General features: G+C 41.4%; 1 protein-coding gene across 1 annotated transcript in view; it reads left to right on the top strand.

The window, feature by feature from the left end:
• Positions 1–23,907, top strand: part of RBM19 (RNA binding motif protein 19) — a 135,105-nt gene that overhangs the window by 32,121 nt on the left and 79,077 nt on the right. The window contains exons 6-11 of the mRNA XM_073630304.1: positions 654–847; positions 4,746–4,820; positions 9,108–9,186; positions 11,701–11,772; positions 15,487–15,687; positions 23,723–23,853. Of these exons, the coding sequence (XP_073486405.1) occupies positions 654–847; positions 4,746–4,820; positions 9,108–9,186; positions 11,701–11,772; positions 15,487–15,687; positions 23,723–23,853 (752 nt within the window). The remainder of the gene's footprint in view (positions 1–653; positions 848–4,745; positions 4,821–9,107; positions 9,187–11,700; positions 11,773–15,486; positions 15,688–23,722; positions 23,854–23,907) is intronic.

Here is a 23,907-nt window from a genome sequence, read left to right as displayed (position 1 = left end):
GGTTTTGGACTTACACTTTAAGCCTGTTAGCACAGTTTTGTTTGCCTCATTGTTGCCTACCCTTCTTATTCATTGCTTGGAAACGTCCCATGGCTGTATCCATATTCTGCCAGTGTTCTGTACTCTATGATTAAAGTGGTTTTAAAGGCTCAAAGTTTTGTATCTTAATGCATTCTGTTGGCACACAATACCTTTGCGCAGAGAAGGTAAGTATAACATTGTTATTTAGAAAAAAAAAAAATCTTTCCTTAAACACTTTATGATAGGAGAAATTTTGATCTCACTGTAAACTCCACATCCTGGAGTACAGCACAGGGCACATGCAACCTTCCCTTCCATTCCTTAACTTACTCTGCATTGTTTGCTACAAAACTGAGGACGCAAGGAGTGGGTAGGGTTATGGGGCAGGCGCCGGGGGTGTTTGTCCAATCACCTGAAGGTACATGACCTGTACTGTACTCCAAGAAATGGAATTTACAGGCAAGTCAAAATTCAGGCTTGCAGCATCTATTTGTGAAAGCCCCTTTTCTGGTCCAACATGACTATGTTCCTATCCATAAAGTCAGGTCCATAAAGATGTGGTTTTACCAGTTATTGGTAATACATTTTTACTAAGACAGAAATAAAAATAATGTTTTACTGTTTTTCAATAGGTGGAAAGCTTGCATTACAGACTGAAGTTTCTGACATGGAGTACCTTAAGTCTAAGGTAGTATCAGATGCCTCATCTGGAAATAAGAGCGAGGCAGAACAAAATGAAAGTAACAAAGAAATTAATCCAAATACTCCAAGCGGTAAGAGCAAAAGTCTGGAATCGTCTCCAATGAACAAATTCGCGAAGAAAGAGGTAAGTGGAAGATAACTTTTCTAAAGAAAGCATTCTTGAATGTAAGGCCTCATTCACACTAATGTGATTTCTCCTGCATCTGCCATAGTGCTGCAATGCACAACAGTGGAAATCACATTATTCTCTATGGTGCCCGTTCACCACAATGCAATATGTGCTTCTTTTGGTGCAGCATAGTGTTTTGGCTCCATATACTTCAATTGGAATGCATGAAAAGGGCATGAAAAATACTTTAAAGGCTAAGTTTACGTTTTCAGGCAGAATTTTACTTTTCATAATTAATGTGAGCCTTTTCTAATGTCTTTTCTGCTCAAGCCATCCCAATGTGCTTATCTGTCACTTACCTAGTCCATGGCAGCCTTCAATCTGCACCCTCTGTTCAAAATGTCAAAAAATGCATTCTGAGCCCTGACTTCCTGTAGTGACATCCTGGAAACTTCAAATCCCATCATGCGCTGCCTTACTGTATCGCAGAATAGGGTATGTTTTACCTCTCTGGACCACACCTCCCTAACTACTGGACCATCTCTTTTTTTTTTTTTATTCCCACCCACTTTCCTTCCTTTAACCCCTTTACGCTGACTGCCTTCTGGTCCTTTGAGTTCTAAAAGCGGGGAGGCAGAGGTGGATATTTGGGTCATATGAACCCTGTGATTGGCTGTCACAGCGGTCACCTTGACCAGAAAGCTCCAGATTGCAAGTATGCATCAGGAGCTTACCGATCCCTGCAGGCTACCATGCTGGTAGCACGCAGGGAGCGCGCTGTCAACATGGTAAGTTGTTTACACAGGGCCGCATGTTGCGTTAAGGCCCACAAGCCAAAAGGCCACATTATTATTATTATTATTATTATTATTATTATTATTATTATAATACAGGATTTATATAGCGCCAGCAGTTTACGCAGCGCTTTACAATATAAAAGGGAGACAATACAGTTATAATACAATAAAATACAAGAGGATTAAGAGAGCCTGCTCAGAAGAGCTTACAATCTAATAGGGTGAGGCAGGTGGTACAAAAAGTTGTAACTGTGGGAAATGAGCTGATGGAAGTGGTAAAAGATTAGTTAGAGACGTTATAGGCTTTCCTGAAGAGATACGTTTTCAGGGATCACCTAAAGGTAGCAAGAGTAGGGGATAGCCGGACAGGTGGAGGTAGCGAGTTCCAGAGGATGGGAGAGGCTCTGGAGAAATCCTGGAGACGAGCATGAGAGGAGGAGACGAGAGAGCTTGAGAGTAGGAGGTCTTGAGAAGAGTGGAGAGGACTATTTGGGTGATATTTGGAGACAAGATTGGTGATGTAGCTTGAGGCAGAGTTGGGTTGTAACGGTCGGGGTCTGATTCTGCGTGTGGTTAGAGGAGCAAGTGCATCTTGTGATGATGAGAGTGAACTGTTGTAGACAGAGGTGGCCAGGTCAGGACAGGACAGGGGAGAAAATATGTCATATAGGTGGTCAGTAGCAGAATAGAGAAGAGAAGGGTTAAAGTGGCGAAGTTTTCTACAAGTAATTGCTGCTTGGAGGGATGGGTGGTTGGAGGCAAGGATGCAGTGAAAGTAATGAGGTTGTGATCAGAGAGCGGAAAGGGGGTGTTGGTCAGGTTGCCAGGGTTGCAGAGATGGGAGAATATAAGGTCAAGGGTATTACCATTGGAGTGAGTGTAAGTATATGTCCATTGGGTTAGGTCAAAAGATGAGGTTAAGTTGAGAAGTTTAGCTGTAGTTGGGCTGTTAACATTAACAGGAATGTTGAAGTCACCAAGAATGATAGTAGGTATTTCAGAGGAGAGAAAGTAGGGTAGCCAGGCAGCAAAGTAATCAAGAAAGCACGATACCGGCCCAGGAGGCCGATAAATTACACACACACATATATATATATATATATATATATATGGCCGGTGGGAGGTGGTTAAGGTTGCCATACACAGTACAATCTGATTATACAATCTCCTTTAGATCTACCATCAGCTATGTAGTGCAAGGACCTGCATGATTTGATAATTGAATAGATTGTTCAGGTGGGTCCTCCTATTACATAGTTTTTGTAAAGCTAAAGAACATTGTAGAGAGGCTGTACAATCAGATTGCATAATGGCCAGCTTTATACAAGTAAATGGGGGGAAACTCAGCTGTCATTGTTCTCATAATCCAGCTCTGGGAGTGGGAGGGTGTAAACACACAATTTCACTTCCAGGCCCCTTTCACACCTAGCATAGTGGGAGCACACATTTTTTGGTTGTTTTTTTTCCCCGCAACACGCATAGGGCAGCCTGTTGATTTCAATGGGATGCCTTACTCATGGTAAAGTAGCTCAAGGGGGTCATTTTGACGAGCTTTGGTTTGCACATTTTTTTACCGCGTTTTGCTTGATTTGTCGTATGTTTTTGCATGCAGCAAATGCGTGTTTGCTTCCACACTAATGCCGCGTACGCACGGTCGGACTTTTCGGCTACAAAAGTCTGACGGGCGCCGACGGACCAAGTCCGGCGGACAATCCGATTGTGTGTGGGCTTCCCCAGACTTTCAGCGGACTTTTCCAGGCGCAAATCTGACGGACTTTAGATTCGGGAACATGCTTCAAATCTTTACGTTGTAACTCCGCCGGACCCAGAAATCCGCTCGTCTGTATGCTAGTCCGACGGACAAAAAGCGACGCTAGGGCAGCTATTGGCTACTGGCTATCAACTTCCTTATTTTAGTCTGGTGTGCGTCATCACGTATGAATCCGTCTGACTTTTGTGTGATCGTGTGTAGGCAAGTCCGGTCGTTAGAAAGTCTTGTCGAAAGTCTGTCGGACTTTTGTAGCTGAAAAGTCCAACCGTGTGTACGCGGCATTAGGATGGCATTAACAATTAATGGCTCAGAAAGCGGGACTAGTCTTTTTAGTTGTATAAAGGTGGCCATACACTGATATACAATTGCCTTTAGATTTACCAGAACTATAGAGCGCACACCTATCTATCCAATCAGGTAGACCCTTGCACTATATGGCTGATGTTGGCTCTAAAGGAGATTGTATTATCAGATTGGATAGTGCATGGTGAACTTTACAGACTGTTTGTTTTTATATGCCTTTTTTTCTCAACTATTATAATTATCTTGGACTCTTTTATCTGATTTTGATTTGGCCCTGCTCTATGTATATCTATGGTTTGAGCTACTGTTGGGTGGCCGTTGAGGGAAACTGCTATGTGGGAATAAACTCTCCAGACCTATTTATCTTGTTTTGAAATTTTCCTTTATCTGACTACACTCGCAAGTCTGAAAGTTTTCAGCACCTCTGAGTATGTTGTTTTGGTGCGTTTTTGAAAGGGATTTGTGTTTAACAACCAGTCTCCTCCTTCATAAAATGCAATAATCATAAAAATGCATTACAAAAATACAGTGAAACATGCATGATTATGCAGCAGCAGCACTAATTCATAATTTTTTTTTTTCAACCAGCGGGTTAGATGAAAAAAAAAAAAGATCCGATTACCTCATCCACTTATTAATAGTGGATGAGGGAATCCTACTGCAGTGCCATTGTGTTCTGATGATGGGGCAGTGCTGGCAACACTATTTGATGTTGAAAAACCCGACAGGCTGGTTGTACACAAGTCAGTCGATAGATTGACTTGTGTACAAGCAGGGTGCCTATACATGGAATGAAATTTGGGCGGTCTCTGCTGAACCGGCTGAATTTCGATCCGTGTATGGCCAACTTTAGGCTGATTCCCACAAAGGACATTATCGGCATCAATTTTGTATGTTTTCACTTTGTTTGTTTCCCCCAAGCACTGAAATTTCCTTTAAACAAAATATTTTTAACGTTTGTCAATCTTTCTGGTTCAAACTGCTGAAGAAGTTGCATTTTACACCATAGTCACATAATTACAAATTGATTTTTTTCCCCCAGAAAATAGCTGTTCAAAATGAGCCTACAACTCCATATACTATTAAGCTGAGGGGTGCACCATTCAATGTAACTGAAGTAAGTTTATCAACCAATTTGTCCAAACAATACTGTGTGTGGGGATGGAGATCGATATATATACACATACATATCTCTATCAGCCATAACATTATCACGACCCACCTAATATGGAGTATGGCCCCTTTTGCTAAAACAGCCCTGACCCATTGAGGCATGGACACCAAAGTATCATCCACATGAATGGCAGGACCCAAGGTTTCCCAGCAAAATATTGCCCAAAGCATCAAACTGCCTCTCCCAACTTGCCTTTTTATACCGCATCCTTGTGCCATCGCTTCCCCAGGGTAAGTGACACATGCGCACCCAGCCATCCACATGATAAAAGAAAACGTGATTCATCAGACCAGGCCACCTTCTTCCATTGCTCCATAGTCCAGTTCTGATGTTCATGTGACTATTGTAGAAGCTTTTGGCTATGGAGATGGGTTACCATGGGCTTCACAGCCCCATACACAACAAACTGCGATGCCCATTTTTTTTCTGCTTTCACCACATCAACTTCATGGACAACATGTTTACTTGCTGCCTAATATAGCCCACCATTTTTTCAGATGCCATTGTAATGGGATAGTCCCTTTACCCGTCAGTGGTCATAATGTTATGGCTGATCGGAGTATATATATATTATATTTATGTAAAATTATCATGTGCCTGCTGAAACGCCATTTCTTTTGTTTTGTTTTTTTCATTTTTTTTCTTTTTTTGGGAGTGCTATTTGTCACCACCACTTTTGCTTGGAAGCATTGGTTTGCATGTAAATCTGGAGAAAAATCTAAGAAATTAAAGAAAGCAGAGTTCATATACGTATTCTTCTCAGTAATGGTCCTTTTTTAATAATGTCCTTTGTACATTTCAGCAGTTACAGGAGAGTTACTGGATACGAGAAAACATTTTCTTGTCCATTGAGGCATACAGGAAGCCTTAAAGTAGTGTTAAACACAAAACAAAAAATGTAATATTTTGCAGCTTACCAGCCATTAGAATTGGTGGCTGCATTTGTTTGTCTTTTTTCATCTGAAGGTCTTGCTGGCTAATACACCTCCTGTATTAAATTGCCTACACTCTGGATGAAGGAGCACAGAGCGACACCTTTGGACAGCAGCATTGTCAGTCTTGGGGGAGGGGAGTGTTAGATGCACTAGCAGATTTAGGTCCACCAGCAAATTGAAGCCAAATGCCAGTTAATACTTTTTATGTAATTACAGCAACTTTTTTTTTTTTTTTTTTTGGGAGATAAAAGCTTACCCTAAACAAAAGCCAATCATTGTAAGCACCCCTGTCTGTGTTAAATGTTTCAAACCTCTGCTACATCAGCAGGAAAGCTTGTTCTGTTGAAAAAAAACAGATTTACTGGCTTGATCACCAGGTAAAAATTAAAAGAGAGGCTAAAAAATAACATTAATGCAGCCATCACATCTACGAATTAGTAAGCTGCGATATATTAAAGTTTCTTGTGGGTTTAAACCCGCTTTAAACGTTTGGATTACACTGCCCCCTACAAGAGGATTGGATACTAGCAAACAAAAAAAACCTGTAGGCTATCCGAGAAGCATGCTTCAGTTTTTCCCTAGTGTCCTTGGAGAGTGGACATCTTTTTTTTACAGCTCTGCTGTGTTACGACTAAGTAGCATCTTTGTTTTCCTTTTAATCAATCATTTCTTTGCATTGCTGCTGGGACATTGATTGCAGCCTTCCACCATGTCACCCTCGGCCTTCAATCTGTTCCTGCTGCACACCTATAGTGACTTTGATAACCCACGTTCGTTTGACCCTCACCTGCTACTGGCTGTTTGGGTTTTGTGGGAACCTTTCCTCTTGTCCTGTGCTTATATATTGCCTTACTGCCATATGGTAACAACATGTCTAATTCTAGACATGGGGGAGAGGGGACAGTCCTGCTGTACTGGGTGGCCCCATCACACATTTTTACTATTGGGTCTGAAGCCATGTTCTCTGCTATTAGTCTGTTCTGTCCTTGGAGTCATCTTTGGCCCTATTGGGTGTGGCTGGGCAATCTCCCACTCAGCTGAGGTTTTTACAACAGTCATGCAAGAATATGTGACCCAAATCACCCAGTTATTTGTTGACTTTACTTGCAGAAGCCACAACTAAACTCCCGCAATGTCTCCTGCAGTTTCTATATCTGATTTGCCTGTAGCTTTAGCAGCTTTACAGTCATCAGCCACAGAGACTGAGTCGCTCTAATCCTTGATTGATCAGCTGAGATGGACTTTCAGGACTTTTTTCTAGTCTAAAGAGTTTCTGCTTTTTACCTCAATCAGGATATTATTCTTCTGTCCCTCTGTCTGGCTCCACTTCACCAAAAAGAAATTTCCCTCCATTCATTGGATGTGGTTTGGAGAGAGTCTCTCAGGTGGATCAGAGAGACCATCATTCAAGCTTATGGTCAAAAGGAGAAGGTTCCATCAAGGCAAGCTCTACTACATCTGTGAGTGCATTATGGGCCTTTCCACATTGAGCAACATTTTACCAAATTTGCAAGACACCTGGTTTTCTGTTAACACGTTCTCTAAGTTGTACCAGGTAGATGCTGCAGCCTCATCTGATAGCTTATATCGGGCATTCCTCTGTTTTTTCCTGTTTTATGAGCCTATTGGAAGTTATTTGCTCTGTTGATCAGATCACCCTTCTGTTAATGATCATGCTTTTTTTACTGCTTTGCTACAAAACGGAGGCATGCTGGTGGTGGGAGGGATTTTCCTAGGCCCACAGTTTTTTGGCTTGCTAGTGTCCAATATTCCTGTAGGCAGCAATATAACTGAAAAGTTTAAGATATCCTGTGTCTGTCAATGGACTCCAGGAAAAGGATTGTACGGTCAGTACAATAATTCTATTTTTGTCTTCGTCCTCATTGTAGAACTGTCCTGATGGGAGTTAAAGGAAGATCTCCCTAAATGTAATGCAGAAAAGAACCCAAGCCTGACAGTCTCTTAACTTTTTCTAAAATAAAATGCTTTAGCTGGATTCGGCCTTAACTTCCCCTCCTTAGGCGATATATATATATATAATTATATGGCCTAAGTAGCCATTATCCTGGTATCATATACAGCCTCAGCAGCCATTATCCTGGTATCAATTTTTAGAGCTGGCGATTGACTTTCAGGTAAAAATAATCTGAGTTGCTTTTGCAGGACTTAGAAGGGGAACCCTTTGCCATTCCCAGTCTCTCTCATTCCAACAGGGAGCCAGCTGCCCACAGTAGAGATGGAGGAATATCCATTCCCCCATCTCCTCTGTGATGAGTGAAGCCGGAAGCAAAAAGAATTTGATAATTTCCAGTGTTAGTGTTGTGTTTGGCTAGGGAAGCCCTTGTGATAGCAGTAATTTTGAATGAAAAAAAATAAATAAAAGAAACATGTAAATAAAAGTTAATCAAAAAAAAAAATGTAAAGCACCCCCATTCCCCTGCAAATGTGAACGCTCATGTAGGTCCTGCATGCATATGTAAACATTGATTGCACCACACGTGAGATATCTCTGTGAACAACAGTGAGAGCAATAATTCTAGCGCCAGAGCTCAAATTTAACTCTAAACTGGTGACCCATAAAGGGTTTTAAAGCATCGCCTATGGATAATTTTAAGTACCGTAGTTTGTCCTCATTTCACAGGCGTGCACAATTTTAAATCTTGACATGCTTGTTATCTGTTTACTCGACGCAACATCATCTTTTTAAAAAAAGTGTTTGTGGGCTCTAAAATTCATTTAAGTGTATTTTTACCTGAAAATTTGCATTTGATAAACAGTTGCTCAAGCATCATGTGACACAAAAAAGTTCAACAGCCACCATTTTATTCTCCAGGGTCTTTGCTTTTAGAAAATATATAAAGTTTGGGGTAGTTTTCTAGCAAAAAAAAAAAAATTTTGAAAAATATGATTTTAACATGTATTTGAGAACTGTCAAAATTGCCCTAGATGGCAAGTAGTTAAGGCACAGGCTTGATGGTTTTTATATGTACAAATGCATGGATTTACATCCAGGCTGTATGCTCACTTTTTTAGGCTAGACTATAATTACATACGTTATTAGTTCCCAGGGATCAATCCCTGGGGGTTTACAGAAACTGTTACTTTTCACAGCAGATAACAGCTATACATCCTACAACAAACAAATTGAACCCGACAATGGCCTGTGACGATGCAGATTTTGGCATATGATATATCTGTCCAGTACATTTTTCTTTATTATCGTGTAATTGTGGTATTATGGAAAGCTTTGCCTATGTCTAAATGTAACACATTTTTTCCACAATTTTACTTTAAGCAAAATGTACGTGAATTTCTTTTGCCACTGAAACCAGCTGCAATTAGAATCGTGAAAAACTACCATGGCAACAAGACTGGTAAGATTCTGTTTGATCTTACTGTAAGGATGAGTAGGTGTTTGCTATCCTGGGCATTAAAAAAAAATCCCAATCTTGATTTATGAAATGTAATATATGAATATTGCAGTGGAGCAATGGTTTCTATTTACCTAAGCCATTGAACTAAGTTCAGTACAAAAATTGGCAAATTGTAATCAGAGGATCTCCATGGGGGGATGCCCATCGATGAAGCCAAATTATTTTAAGACCAAGGTCAAAAAACTGGATAGAGAGGTAAGCCAAAGCAGGGTTAAGACCCCTTTCACACTGGGGTCACCCGTGCGTTGGCGGTAAAACGCCGCTCGTTTTAGCGGCACATTACCATTGTTGAAGCGTCGCTTTTCGGCCGCTAGCGAGGTGCTTTTAACCCCAAAGAAGGGGTTAAAAACGATCATGTTGTGGCGCTTCCAAAGCGCTGTTCAGGCTCTTTGGAAGCACTGCCCATTCATTTCAATGCGCAGGCTCGTTTTGGAAGCGATGTATACATCGCTCCCAAACCGCCCCAAAGATGCTGCTTGCAGGACTTTTTCTATCGTCTCGCAAGCGCACCACCCCATTGTGAAAGCACTCAGGCTTTCACACTCCAGCAGCATTGGAGGCAGTTTTCAGGCACTTTACAGGCGCTATTTCTGGAGCTAAAATGCCTGAAAACTGCCTCAGTGTGAAAGGGCTCTTAGAGCTAGAGATAATTGTCAGCTCATATCATACCTGGATGTGAGGCTGTAGTCACATGGGAACGGACAGCCGCTGGAGTGCTTTACCTCTCCAACAGCTGTCTGTTTCAGACTGTGTTATGGGGAGCGATTCAGCACATCACAAACCGCTTCCTTTTTTTTTTTTTGTTTTTGTTTTTGTACAAACTTTATTTGAAGTGTATAAATTGTACACTTAATTCATGTCACTGTACAGCAGCAGGATGCGCTTCACTGCTGTACAGTGCCATGCGATTCTGAACAGGGCACTGCGATAAAATGCAGCATATAAACAAAAATAATTATTTGTAGTTCCTAAATCAAAATATTAACGCAGTCTAAAATAAAAAAAATGAATAGTGAAACACTCAAAGTCCATCCACATTCATGCAAAAAAATCAGTCCTCCACCAGATCCAAAATTAAATGCTTCCTTTGTGAAAGACACCTCCACCTCACCAGAAATAAATGCTACCCGCTGCGTAGCAAATGGACATACCACAAAGATTAAAGGATAAGTTCACTTAAAAAAAAAGAAAAAAATTATAAATGCACATTTTTTTGCAGGTAGAAAAATGTGCATTTATTATTTTTTGTTGCAGGAGCCTGTAAAGCCTTGCACCAGAGATCAGCAGATCACTGATACCATGCAGGTCTCCTGCAGACTGTCAGCTGTCAGTGTATCTGCTTACTCGTACCTCCTACAAGGAAGCCCCTGCAGTCTGACAGGAAGAATCAATGAACTACATTGAGAACTGCAAGCCAACAGCCGCAAAGGATGTCGGGACTTGTAGTTCATTCATATACAGAGCTCTGTGTATGAATGATGTGGGCGGAGTCTGACACAGCCGCGTTATTTTCAAAAAGTGACAGCTAGTACGGAGAACGTTCCCTGTACTGCTGCCACAGGGAAAACAAGCAGCGGGCTGTGGCTGCAGCAGTGGGAACAGATTACATCCTAAAAACAGGTGGAACATGTCCCCATAGGTGAACTTAGCCTTTAAGCATCTTTTGAATGCAACCTTCTCATACCCAGGTATAGACATCAATCTAAGCTGCAGCAATAAAGCTCACAAAAGAGTAGAAGATGTGGCCATAGTGTAGTAATTTATTTAACTGATGTCTACAATAATAGAACTTCCCATGAAATACAATACAATAAGGGTACATAAAATTGCTCCGGACTCGCAGCTATAGCAACTGACGTCACACTGCTGCATGATTTTGACCACTATAAGCATTGTAGTGGTCAGAGCAAAATTGCAAAGTTTTGTCACAAGTACAACAGTACACTTTTTTGTTTTATTTTTGGATCTTTATGCTGGCCATACATGGGTTGAATTCGAAAAAATTTTCTTTAGAAAAATAAAAAAATTTGTTCGAATTTTACACCATTAGTGGGCTGCAGCAATGGGTGATTTTCGTGTGGCCATCGAATTTGAGAAATATAATTGAAAAAGAAATGAGCATGAGCTGTGACCTGGAAAGAAAAGAAAATTCATGGGCCACAAATTTTCTGTAGCAACATGAGTTGAAATTGAAGGCTTGGTTGGTCAAATTTCGAAATCAATGGGGACACCATTGGATTACAAAACGCATAAAATTTCTGATTTTCTAAAGAAAATTTGTTCGGAATTCGACCCATGTATGGACTGCATTAGTCAGACCCTAAAAGTTGTAGAACCTCATGGCTGGTGACTTTCAGTCCGTCACAAGTTCAGACCTACTTGGTGTCATGCAGTATTTTAATCTAGCAGAAAACAAAACATTGGTGTACTCATTCTTGTATGTCTGTTGTCTAGGTTATATCTTTGTGGATTTTAAAAGTGAAGATGAGATTCAAAAAGCCCTTAAGAAAAACAAGGATTATATGGGTGAGTGACTAATTCTGTGATTTTGGAGGATGCAGTGGCATTTGTTTGTTTGCTGTCACTTGATCTGTAACTGAGTTTTTCATTCATCTGCAGTTTTATCTAATATATACGAGGTAGAGCTGCAGAGTTAATCGTTAAAGAGTGGAGATCGCGATTCAACTCTCCTCACAATCCTAAAATCGCTTTATCTTATGTCACAAGTGCAGAGAGTTCTTTGCTCAGTTCTGACAGCTGACAAAAAGAAACCCCCAGGCAGCCTGCCAAGTTTTATCACAACATTGCTTAGGTGGAGATAAAGAGAAACATTTTAAGATATAGTTCTTTTAGATCAAAGGAATGAACTTTGGTCTGTAAATGAGGTAAGTTTAACAACTTCAAGAGGACCTTCAGTCATTTTTTCATCTTTCCATCTAATAAATCTTCTGCCCTTGTTGTTTTAACTTTGGATAGTAGTAAATTTTTTTTTTCTGCCAGTAAATACCTTATACAGCCCACTTCCTGTTTCTTGTCTGGTCATTAGCCTAGGCTTATGACATCATGCACAGCTCTCTCTCTCACTCTCGTGAGAGTTTGCCAGGAAGGGAGTGGGGATGAGTCATAAGAAAGCCAATGAGAGCTGCAGAGCTGGAGGTGGGCCTCTGTGTGTCTGTGTAAATCCAGGAAGTGAACAGGCAGCAGCATCAGTTGCCCACAGTTAAAATGGATGCAGCCAGACTTCGTGGAGGGAGATTTGTGCAGCATATTTGGCAAGTACAGAATCACATTATATATAAAATAATATGCAAAGTGGTTGGAGGGAAGCTTCAGAATGGCAAAGATGTTTTTATTACAGGTTATGTAAGCAGACTGGAGTTCCTCTTTAAAGACTAAGCTTTTTTCTGACACTTGTTGCTTACAAGTTAAAATAAGTATTTTTTGCTAGAAAATTACTGGGAACCCCCAAATGTTATATATATTTTTTTTAGCAGAGACCCTAGAGAATAAAATGGCGGTTGTTGCAATATTTTATGTCACACTGTATTTGCGCAGCGGTCTTTCAAGCGCAATTTTTTGGGAAAAAATACAATTTAATGAATTTTTAAAAAACGAAACAGTAAAGTTAGCCCAATTTTTTTGTATAATGTCAAAGATGATGTTACGCCGCAAAAATTGTGAGAGAATCGTGATCTTTATTCTAAGCAAAAAAAATGTTATTCTCATTTTAGCCAGAATCGTGCAACTCTAATACAAGGTGATAATATGCATGACTCAATTTGGTTACATTACAGTTGTTCTATATTATTGTATAGGATTTTTATTGGTTGGATAAAGATGTTGTAGAGTCAAGTGAAAGAATTGTTATTAGTTATTACTTTTTATAAGTATTCTGCGTGACTCCACACGTAAGTTGCCCAGTTTTGTTAATAACATGAACTCTGAAAACTCTTGATAAAAATAATTTTAATTGGAGTTTTATGATAATCATGTGCATTCTATAGTCATACGTATATTGTTTTATATGCACAGCTTCAGAATATTTAACTAATTCTTAGGGCAGCATTTTGACAGTGATTGAAGTGCTCTTTTGGTTGTGTTACAATGGTTGCAATGAGCATGAGTGAAACTAAAAGGCCAGTCGCTACCTAAGAACTGGTCTTGACATTTGGGCCCCACATGCGTAATGAGTCGCTTCGTTAGTATACTAATCATTCCCAAAACTGCCAGACACCTCTGTTTAAACATCCTTCTGAACACAGCCGTATGCTGGGTACATAGTATGTAGAGGTCGACCGATATGGGTTTTTCTCTGGCCGATGCCGATATTTAGAAATCGCGGTGGCCGATGGCCGATATGTGATGCCGATTTTTTTGGGCCGATATATTAGGCCGATTTTTTTTTTTTCTTTTTTTTTTCCCCCTTCATCTCATAAAATCTAACAGTTAGACCCCTTTCACACTGGGGCATTTTTTTAGGCGCTTTTGGGCTAAAAATAGCGCCTGTAAAGTGCCTGTAAAACGGCTTCCCTACAGTCTCAGTGTGATATCCCGAGTGCTTTCACACTGAGGCGATGCGCTGGCAGGATGTCTTTGGAGTGGTGTATACCGCTCCTCCACCACTCCTGCCCATTGAAATTTCGGCAGCAGCACTTCAGGGGCGCATTTAACCCCTTCCTCGGCCGCTAGCTGGGTTATAAGCGCCCCGCTAGCAGCCGAATAGTGCCGCTAAAACTAACAGCGTTTTACCGTCAACGCCTGCCCGCTCCAGTGTGAAAGCAACCTTAAGTAATAAGTGATACAGAAAATTTTTTACATTTAAACATTTATTGAACAAAACAAACCTCCAATCAGTTCACTTGTATGTATAATTTAGATTAAAAAAAAAACTATATCTTAAATATTAAATACACAAAAACAGGTAACCAAAACTTTTGGACGAAAAAAAATGGGCTAACTTTACTGCTTATTTTTTTTTTTTAATTAGTGTATTTTATTTTAAAAAATTGCGTTTGAAAGACCGCTGCGCAAATACCGTGTGACATAAAATATTGCAACAAACGCTATTTTATTCCCTAGGGTCTCTGCTAAAAAAAATATATATATATAATGTTTGGGGGTTCCAAGTGATTTTCTAGCAGAAAATACAGAATTTTTACTTGTAAGCAACAAATGTCAAAAAAGATTTAGTCTTTAAATGGTTAAACTGAGAACTTCTACACACTGAGTTCAGTCTATTGATAAAAGAACCCGAAGAGATACAAATGTATCTTCTTATCAGGTTTGGCAGGCTGCCCAGAGGAGGAGAGAAGAAACCTTCAGACAACTTACAATTGACTTCTATTACAGAAGTCATTTGCAAGTCCCGCTGAAGTTATAATCGGCTTTTTTTTATCAGCACAATCTGCCGATGCCGATTAAGTAAAAAAAGCCAAATATCGGCTGATATATCGGCCGACCGATATATCGGTCGACCTCTAATAGTATGATTTTTTTTTTTTACTTTCAGCCCTGGGGGCTGAACAAAACAAACTGAGGAGCTTGCGAGGAGCTCTCTGTACTACCTAGGAAATGTTAGTACGGCGATCTTCCCACCAAGCTATTGTGTTCTGACGGGGGACTGCCTCCCACCCATTGGCTGCGAGCACTGATTGGATGCCGATTTGCAGGTGTTTTTCTGGCATGCCCGTTCTACAAAAGCCTGACGTTCGGCTGACTTCTGTCGGACAGGCTGCCGTACACACAGGCCGAATGCTGGCCGGTTTCTATTGAACCAGCCGATATTTGGCCCGTCTGTACCAGGCTTTAGTTAAAGCGGTTGTAAACTACGAATGTTCAAAAAAAAACCCTGAAAGGCAATGGCATAATGTGCTAGTATGCATCGCATACTAGTACATTATGAAATACTCACCTTGGAACTAAGCCCTCCAGCGCTGTAAAGTCGCCGCTGAGATGGTGGATATGTTCCCCCTGTCTTTCTTCCCATGGTTCCCGACACAAAGCTGTGAAGTTCCGGCAAGGTACACCGTACCTTAGGAGTGCATGTGCTGGTGATGTCACTGGCTGCATGCAGGACGACTGTCTCCTAAACGGTGCATGTTTTAGAAGATATTCATTTTACCTACCGGTAAGCCTTATTATGGGCATACTTGTAGGTGAAAATTACCAAACAGGGTTTATAACCGCTTTAATCTTTTGTTAACAGACTGTGATTGTTGATACTGTAGCAATGTCTTATAGGTGGAAGATACATAGAAGTGTTTCGGGCTGAGCAAGCAAAGGCCAATTCAGTCTCAGAGAAAATACATAGTAGACCATGGGAAAAGAAGAATAGTGATTCCGAGCTGCAGGAGGATTTATCAGAATCTGGAAGACTGTTTGTCCGAAATCTGCCCTACAGCTGCACTGAGACAGACCTAGAGGCCTTGTTCTCCAAATACGGTAAATCTTTGTAAAAAGTCTTCCCAGTTGGTAATTATATAAGTAGAATGTTATGGGATTACATTTGTATCCTTTTTTTCATATTTAAATCTTTAAGAGGGAAACAGAAGGATTGACAATTGTGTGTTAAGGATGCAATCTTAAAGTGATACAGGTGATACTAAAGGATTTTCTTTTTTGCTTTAAAATAAAAAAAATGTCATACCTGCTCTGTGCAATGATATTTTACAGAGCAGTCCCTTACCTTCTCTTCTGGAGTCCCCTACTGGCGCTGTCCATTTCTCCTTCCTGTAGGTGCCTCCTCAGAAAGCCATGTGCTAAGGGGGTACCCGTGTAGGCACGCTCCTGATCCCGGGCTGTGTGTCCTTATACACATACACACAGCGCTGGTAGGCCACATTCCGTCTGTGGGTTATAAGCCACCTTTAGGTGATGGACACTGGCACACCCTAAATTAACAAGTGCACTCCCTATATAACCCCTCCCACTACTGGGAGTATTCAGGTTTTTTTGCCAGTGTCTAAGGTGTTGGTCACGAGTAAAGATGTGCTGTGCTGAGCTCCACTGGAACAATCCTTGCTGGGGCTAGCCATGCTGACCGGATCCATTCAGAGTGTCTTTCAGGCCAGGTTGAATGGTGCCCGGGCCTCATATCCGAAGAAACGAGGTTTTTGCTTGCGAATACTTCTCTTTCTAGAGAGCTGGACCCTGGGATCCAGTACTTTTGGTAGTAAGGCCAATAAAGTTTTACTGGCAGGGTGCTGTTGCAGGTCCAGGATTGTGGGATACCTCGAGGTTCCCCTGTTCCTGAAGGTTTTATGGAGCCCACCGTGAAGGGTGAAGATTGGGTCTGATGGTTTACCACAGAAAACCCTGCGGCGGGAAAAGGTAAGTGGAGATTTTGAAATTTTTATGAAAAGTCTCCTTTAAGTGTATAATGTTGTCATGTCTATGTTTCACCACTGGGGGCTGAATTGAGCACTCACCACCTCATGCTGGAAACAGCCACTATGTCAGGAGCGAACACTTCTTCCTTCTCCTCTGGCAAAGCAGCAAGATCCTCTGGTAAGAAGGGGTAACTTGTCCTCCTGTCAGTAGCCCCTGCGCTGGAATTTCCCCAATGCTGTGGCCAGCTAGCGGTTGTTTTACCCCCCCCCCCGCCGGACCGGCTCGGGATTCCAGTGGAACCTATAGCCTGCCGCTCGTGCGGGAAAACCCGTCCTTTTGAAAAGGAGGGTGGAGTCATAAAACAGCGCGGGGGGGGGGAGTGTAGATAACGGCGTCGGCGTTCTCCAACGCCAGGAACACATGGAGGAAGTTTTTAAAAGCACCCTGGGTGCTGCTGCAGGCTGTGGAGGGACACAAGAGCAAAGAGGTGGCATTACTTCAGGTTGGTGACACAAGCATTTCCTTTGACACATTATTACTATTGCTTCAGGTGCTTCAGGCTGGGCATTAATAGCAGCATTTTTTATTGCTGGACTATAGCCTAGCAGTGTATGCATTCTTTTGGTAGTGCCTCTGTTTTGAACATTAGGCTTTGAGTGGTAGTGGTTTGATTATTTTACAAACAACCTAAATCCATGTCCAAAAGAATGTCATCCTGCTCTGAGAGTGATGCGGTTAGTCAGAATGAGCTGTCAGGGGAGACTGGTGTTGCAGCAGCGCTGAAATCTTCAGTTCCTGTATATATATCACACAGGATGGTTTTTCTTCTACCATTTCTAGTGGAAAAGAAGATTGATGCTATGATCACTTTCCATAGTGGGTTCAATCATAGCAGATCCCCATCCAGTGCTCAGGACCCTCATTTTGAGGTACAAGAGGCAGGGGATCAAAGAGACCTGGAAGATACTAATATATCCTCTTCTGAGGATCCTAGTATGGAGGGAGTAATCTCACATTTCTGGTACACTCCCTCACTAGATTGGTTCGTTTAACCCTTTTGCTGCCTGTAGTGCAGTCTAGTGATGAGCCCACCTCTGGTTGGGATCACTAACCTTCCCTGTCTGGGGACGTTTTTCCTATCCATTCATGGCTAAAAAAGCTGATATATTCAGAATGGGAACACCTGGATAAGCTGTTTTTTTCCTCCAATAAAGTGTATCTATGGAGGAAGAATTCTATAAGAAGTAGGAGGTTCCAGCAATTTATGCTGCAATCACCTCGGTGAATAAAAATCCCACTTGTCCGATAGACAATGCGCAAATGATAAAAGATCCAACAGTTAAAAAGTTGGAACTCCTGTTTAAGAACAACATGTCTCTGGCAGGTTCAGTAGCGCAGCCAATTCTTATGGCAATTGGGGTATCTCAGTCTATAAAAGGATCAGTTTGTAGAGATACTTAAGATTCTTCTTGATCAGCAGGCCCAACAATGGGATGGCATATCAAATGCACTATGTTTTATGGTGGATGCGATGAAAAATTCTATCATTTAAGCCTCACGACCCTTATGTTGGGACTAGTACATACACAAAGTCCTGTGGCTGGTAAATTGGTCAGCCGAAGCACCATGTAAAAAACTCCTAGCCAGTTTGCCTTTTCATGGTGAGCAGTTATTGGAGAGGATCTGGATAAATATATCCAAAGGATTTTTTAATGGGAAAAGTTCTCTTTTGCCAGTAAAAGAAGAAGTTCAAACATTTCTCATTTTAGCATGCTTCCTCTCCAGTACCAGGAGCATATGCCCCTAGGCAGTCTCGACGGCCTCCACCATCAAGACCAAGAGTCCCAGCGCCAGAAGAGGTCTTGGGGCAGGTAGCCTGCAAAGCAAAATGCTAAGGCCTCCTTATGAAGGCGTGCCCCCGCTCGCTCAGGTGGAGGGAAGGCTTCTGCAATTTCCAAATCTAGCAGGAACAATGTCAGGACAGTGGGGGGGCTTCCTCAGTTTCTCTAGATTACAAACTAGAGTCCCGAGAATTCCCATTTCCTCGTTTTCTAAAATCAAATGTTTCCAGAAATCCAGGGGAAAGAAAGTCTCTCTTTTTAGCTCTGGATCATCTTTTATCTCAAGAGGTGATATCGGAGGTTCCCTTAGAGGAACAGAGTTCAGGGTTTTATTCAAACCTTTTCATGGTTTCAAAACCAAACGGGGAAGTAAGTCCTATTTTAGATCTCAAAGATCTGAACCGGCACTTAAATATCTGGTCCTTTCGCATGGAGTCAATCCAATTGGTGGTCTCCATTTTGCAAGGAGGAGAGTTTTGGCATCAATCGATATAAAAGATGCAGATTTCCACGTGCCGATATTTCCCGCTCATCAGAAATTTCTACGCTTTGAAGTAGAAAATCGCATTTTCAGTTTGCGGCTCTGCCATTTGGTCTAGCCACTGCTCCACGGGTATTCACAAAATTCCTGACACCTCCCTTAGGTTAACGGCCCAGGGCATAAGTCCTAGCCTATTTAGACGATCTGCTTTTAGTAGATCAATCAGTCTCTGGCCTAAACCAAAGAATCACTGCTGTAAGCTACCTGGAATGCCTAGGTTGGATACTCAATCTAGAAAAATCCTCCTTAAAACCATCAAGGAGATTACAGTACTTGGGGCTAGTCATAGATACCATACAAAGAAGGTATTCCTACCCCAGGCAAGAATCGGTTCCATTAAAGAACTGATTCAACTTGTCAAAGCAAAGAGAAATCCTTCCATTCAGATGTGCATGAAATTATCAGGGAAAATGGTGGCCTCCTTCAAGGCCGTTCCTTATGCGCAGTTTCATTCAAGACTGCTACAAAACGCTATTCTGTCGGTCTGGAACAAGAAGGTTCAGGCTTTGTTTTTTTTCCAGTACTCTCATCCACCTAGGTGTGTCTGAGCCTCAATTGGTGGTTAATATCAGCAACCTCCAAAAATGGAAATTCTTTTTTTACCAGTATCTTGGAAAATGGTAACAACGGACGCCAGCCTTCTAGGTTGGCAAGCACTCCTGTAAGAAGCTTCTGTCCAGGGGAAATGGTCCAAGAACCAGAAAGGACCCTGTCCATCAACGTTCTAGAAATTAGGGCAGTACATCTGGCCCTGGAATTCTGGACGCTCAGGCTACGGAATTGTCCTGTCAGGATTCAATCCAACAGTGCCACAGCTGTGGCTTACATCAATCACAAGGGGGCACGAGAAGTCATGCAGTCCAAAAAGAAGTGAATCATTTTCCAGCTTGGGCAGAAAGCAACATACCTTGTCTATCAGCAATGTCCATTCCAGGGATAGAGAATTGGCAGGCGGACTATTAAGTCGCCAACTATTGTTTCCGGGAGAATGGTCCCTTCACCCCGACATCTTCCTCTCGATATGTCAAAAATGGGATTATCCGGACGTAGATCTGTCCCTCGTCCAGATTAACAACAAAGTTGACAACTTTCTGTCTAGGATGAAGGATCCACTAGCGTGAAGAACAGTTGCCTTGGTCTTCCCATAGGATCAGCTTTCACTGATCTATGCGTTCCTCCAGTTCTGCTACTTCCGCACCTTCTCCGCAGGATCAAGCAGGAACGAAAAGGGGTGATTCTGGTGGCACTAGCGTGGCGCCGAGATCATAAAGATGACAGTAGAAGTCCCTTGGACCCTGCCATTATGGCCAGACCTTCTAGCTCAAGGTCCGGTATTTCATCCTACCTTACAAATGCTAAATTTAGCGGTTTTGCTATTGAAACCCACATTCTAAAGGATCGTGGGTTATCTCCTTCAGTAGTGTCTACTTTGATGCTAGGAAGCCGGCCTCCAGAGTCAGTTACTTAGAATCTGGAAGGTACATATTTTCTGGTATGGATCCAGGGGTTGGCACCCCAGGAAGTATGTCATAGGTAGGATTCTTGAATTCCTGCATATGGGATTAGAAATGAACCTGGCCCTGAGTATGATCAAGGGCCAGGTCTCGGCCCTATCAATATTTTTTCAACGGCCTCTTGCTTCTCACTCTCTGGTGCATACTTTTATTCAGGGGGTAACAAGAATTAATCCCCCTGTCAAGGCACCTCTAAATCCTTGGGATTTGAATTTGTCTTGTCGGCTTTACAGAATCAGCCTTTTGAACCTATACAGGAAATTCCCTTAGTTCTTTTAAAGAAAAATAGTCTTTTTGGTTGCCATATCTTCTGCCAAGAAGAATATCGGAATTGGCAGCTCTGTCTTGTAAAGAGCCATATTTTTAATCATGCATAAGGATAAGGTGGTATTGCGGCCTCATCCTAAATTTCTACCGGAAGTGATGACCGGTTCTCATTTAAACCAAGATATTATTCTGCCTTTTTTCCCCAGAGTCTCGATCTAAGGAAAAGAAGACACTACATTCCCTTGATGTAGTAAGAGCGGTTAAGGCCTATTTTTAGGAAACCGCTCAGATTCGCAAAAACAGATATTTTGTTTGTGCTGCCAGAAGGTCCTAAAAGAGGACAAGCAGCATCAAAATCTACTATTCCCAAATGGATTAGTTAAGTGATTGTTTAATCTTATGGTCTGAGGAAGAAAGTTCCTCGTTTTCATGTTAAAACACATTCCACCAGGGCTGTTAGTGTCTCATGGGCGGTGCGTTACCAGGCCTCTATGGCTCAGATCTGCAAGGCCGCAACTTGGTCTTCAGTCCATACATTTACCATATTCTATCAAATCGATGTAAAAGGTCATGAGGATATTGCCTTTGGGCGTAGTGCACTGCAGGCTGCAGTATAAGTCCTCTGGCCTCTTAATGCCCTACCTTTTATTGTGTCTCCCTCCCTTCAGTTGCCATTGCTATGGGACATCCCACATAGTAATTACTATGACTCTGTGTCCCCTGATGTAAGAAAAGAAAACAGGATTTTTAAAACAGCTTACCTGTAAAATCCTTTTCTTTGAGGTACATCAGGGGACACAGAGGTACCTCCCTTCTTGGTATACACGTGTATTGCTTGGCTACAAAACTGAATACTCCCAGTAGTGTGAGGGGTTATATAGGGAGTGCACTTGTTAATTTAGGCCGTGCCAGTGTCCATCACCTAAAGGTGGCCTATAACCCACATAGTAATTACTATGGCCCTGTGTCCCCTGATGTACCTCAAAGAAAAGGATTTTACAGGTAAGCTGTTTTAAAAATCCTATTTTTTTACCTTTAATGCCCAGAATGCATTAAGTTAAAAAAAACTTTTTGATTTAGAACTACCTTAAGGGAACCACCACACATATAATCCACAAATTTACAATATGTGTATACAAGATTAATAAGTGTTCAGTAACCTGTCAAGGTTGCCTGTCCGTGGATAAACATGTTACTATAACTCTAATTGGATTGGTAATAAAAAGCTGTTATTTACAACGCAACTGTTCTTCTTGTTTTTCCTTTCTTGGGGGGTAGAGGAAGATATTGTGACCATAAGGAGAGAAAAACAGGATGGAGCAGAAGAACTGTGTATAGGATGGTCATATGAGGCGGGTATTAGAAGGAAAGCAAGAGAATAAAAGAAAAAAAAAATGTTGGGCGGTTGGAGGATAGAGGTATCTACTTCTCCCGGACCACCCCTCATCAGGGGGTTTTGGTGGTCAGGAGTTATAAGACCCAGTGGTTCTGGTTGAACTAGGGTCTTGGCATCCTTATATAGAAACCAAGGTGTTCAAATATGGAAGTATTTCTCTTCCTGGTTTTTGAGGGCTAAAGTGACATTCCCCACCTGCTGAATCTTACTGATTCTGGTATACCCCTGCATCTTAGTGTGGGGGTTAGCTGCAGTCAGGAAATGTTTAAGGAGGGAATTTTTGTAATTTTTGGCAGTGCCGGCATAATTGGGAGACCTTGAGGGAATATCAAATGTAGTTAGGGATCCTGTACCATCATGTTAGCAGTTTATATCCACTCTCTTGGTGCTTGTTGGCCAAGAAAGCTTTGTATGTGAAAGGGATAATGCTGTTTTTTTTTGGGCTTGGGCTAGTCCTCTTTCCATTTTTAAGTAAGAATTGGAGGTCTTATTGGTGGGCCTTCCGTGGTTATGGTAAGTAAAATAAGAATAAAGAATGTCAGATTGCAGTTTGATCTGTGCTTAATTTTTCACATGAGGTTCTAGTGCGGATTACGTTCAGTGCATCTGGTAAAAATCCAAGATGGGAGCCAAGTTGAAAACCTCTCATGAAATCCTAGGTCTTTTCGTAGGGTGACAGAAGTGTTTATCACTGTTCATCACTTTGTTTTGAAAGCAGCAATGGGCCAGCCTAAAAATGCACTTCTTTATTAGCGCTGACATTTGAGGGACTAAAGTACTGAGAGAGAGGTGTGGGGATCCCAAGACCAAGGTCTTTGGGCTTAGCATGGGAGACAGGGCAATAGTCCGAATAAGGAGCCTGATTGTCTTGATTGTGGGACCAAAGAGGGTGATTTGTGTACTTGTGAGGTATCATGTCGTCTCTTTCTAAACAAGAAAGGCTGGACAATGAGGACAAGGATTGTTCAAGCCCTATCCTAGGCTTTTTGTCTCAGTCTAGAAGTCTGGTAAGATGAATGGCCTCATTATATTTTTACAGGATCTGGGAATCCAAAACTGCCACCGATTTTGGGAGAGTGAAGATGCATTTTTAAGTCCTAGCTTTTTTCCCCAAATCATATATATCGCAAGAATTTAGTTTGTAAGACTTTTAGGAATCATGCAGGGAGCGGTATTGCATTATATTCATCCTAAGAATTTACACTGTGCTGCACGTTTTTATAAAGATTGCGACCAGGCAATTTGTTTTGTTGTAGAAGAGAGATGAATTGCAATTCACAATCTTTGGAAATAGTGGCTGTTATTTCATTTGAGTCCAATGAGATTTAAATAATTCAGTCACATAGCTGAAGATCCTTATCCTTGTGTTAAAGCTTTGCATATTGAGCTTATAATATGTAATTTCTGCAATAAATAAAACACTCTGTTGTTTACACTCTATCTAAAACTAAAAAACAAGTATTGGCTATAGATATATTTTTAGATTTAGATTTAGAGAACATTGTAGGGCTCTTCAACTACCACTTTAACTATATGTGATTCCAAATGTTTATCGACTAAAATGGCTTCTTTTGTTTTTTCCTTTCAGGACAAATTTCTGAGATCCATTTTCCCATTGACAAGCTAACAAAGAAACCAAAAGGCTTTGCCTTTGTTACTTTCCTTATTACAGAACATGCTGTAAAAGCCTACGCAGAAGTTGATGGACAGATATTTCAGGTGGGTCAAAAAAAAGTCAAAACTTTTTGATACTTATTTAGTCTTTGTAGTGTT

The sequence above is a fragment of the Aquarana catesbeiana genome, linkage group LG01 (assembly GCF_042186555.1).
Source record: "Aquarana catesbeiana isolate 2022-GZ linkage group LG01, ASM4218655v1, whole genome shotgun sequence".
In the NCBI taxonomy this organism is placed as follows: Eukaryota; Metazoa; Chordata; class Amphibia; order Anura; family Ranidae; genus Aquarana; species Aquarana catesbeiana.
Note: the sequence above shows the minus strand (reverse complement) of the source record. Positions and strands in the feature narration are given on the sequence as shown.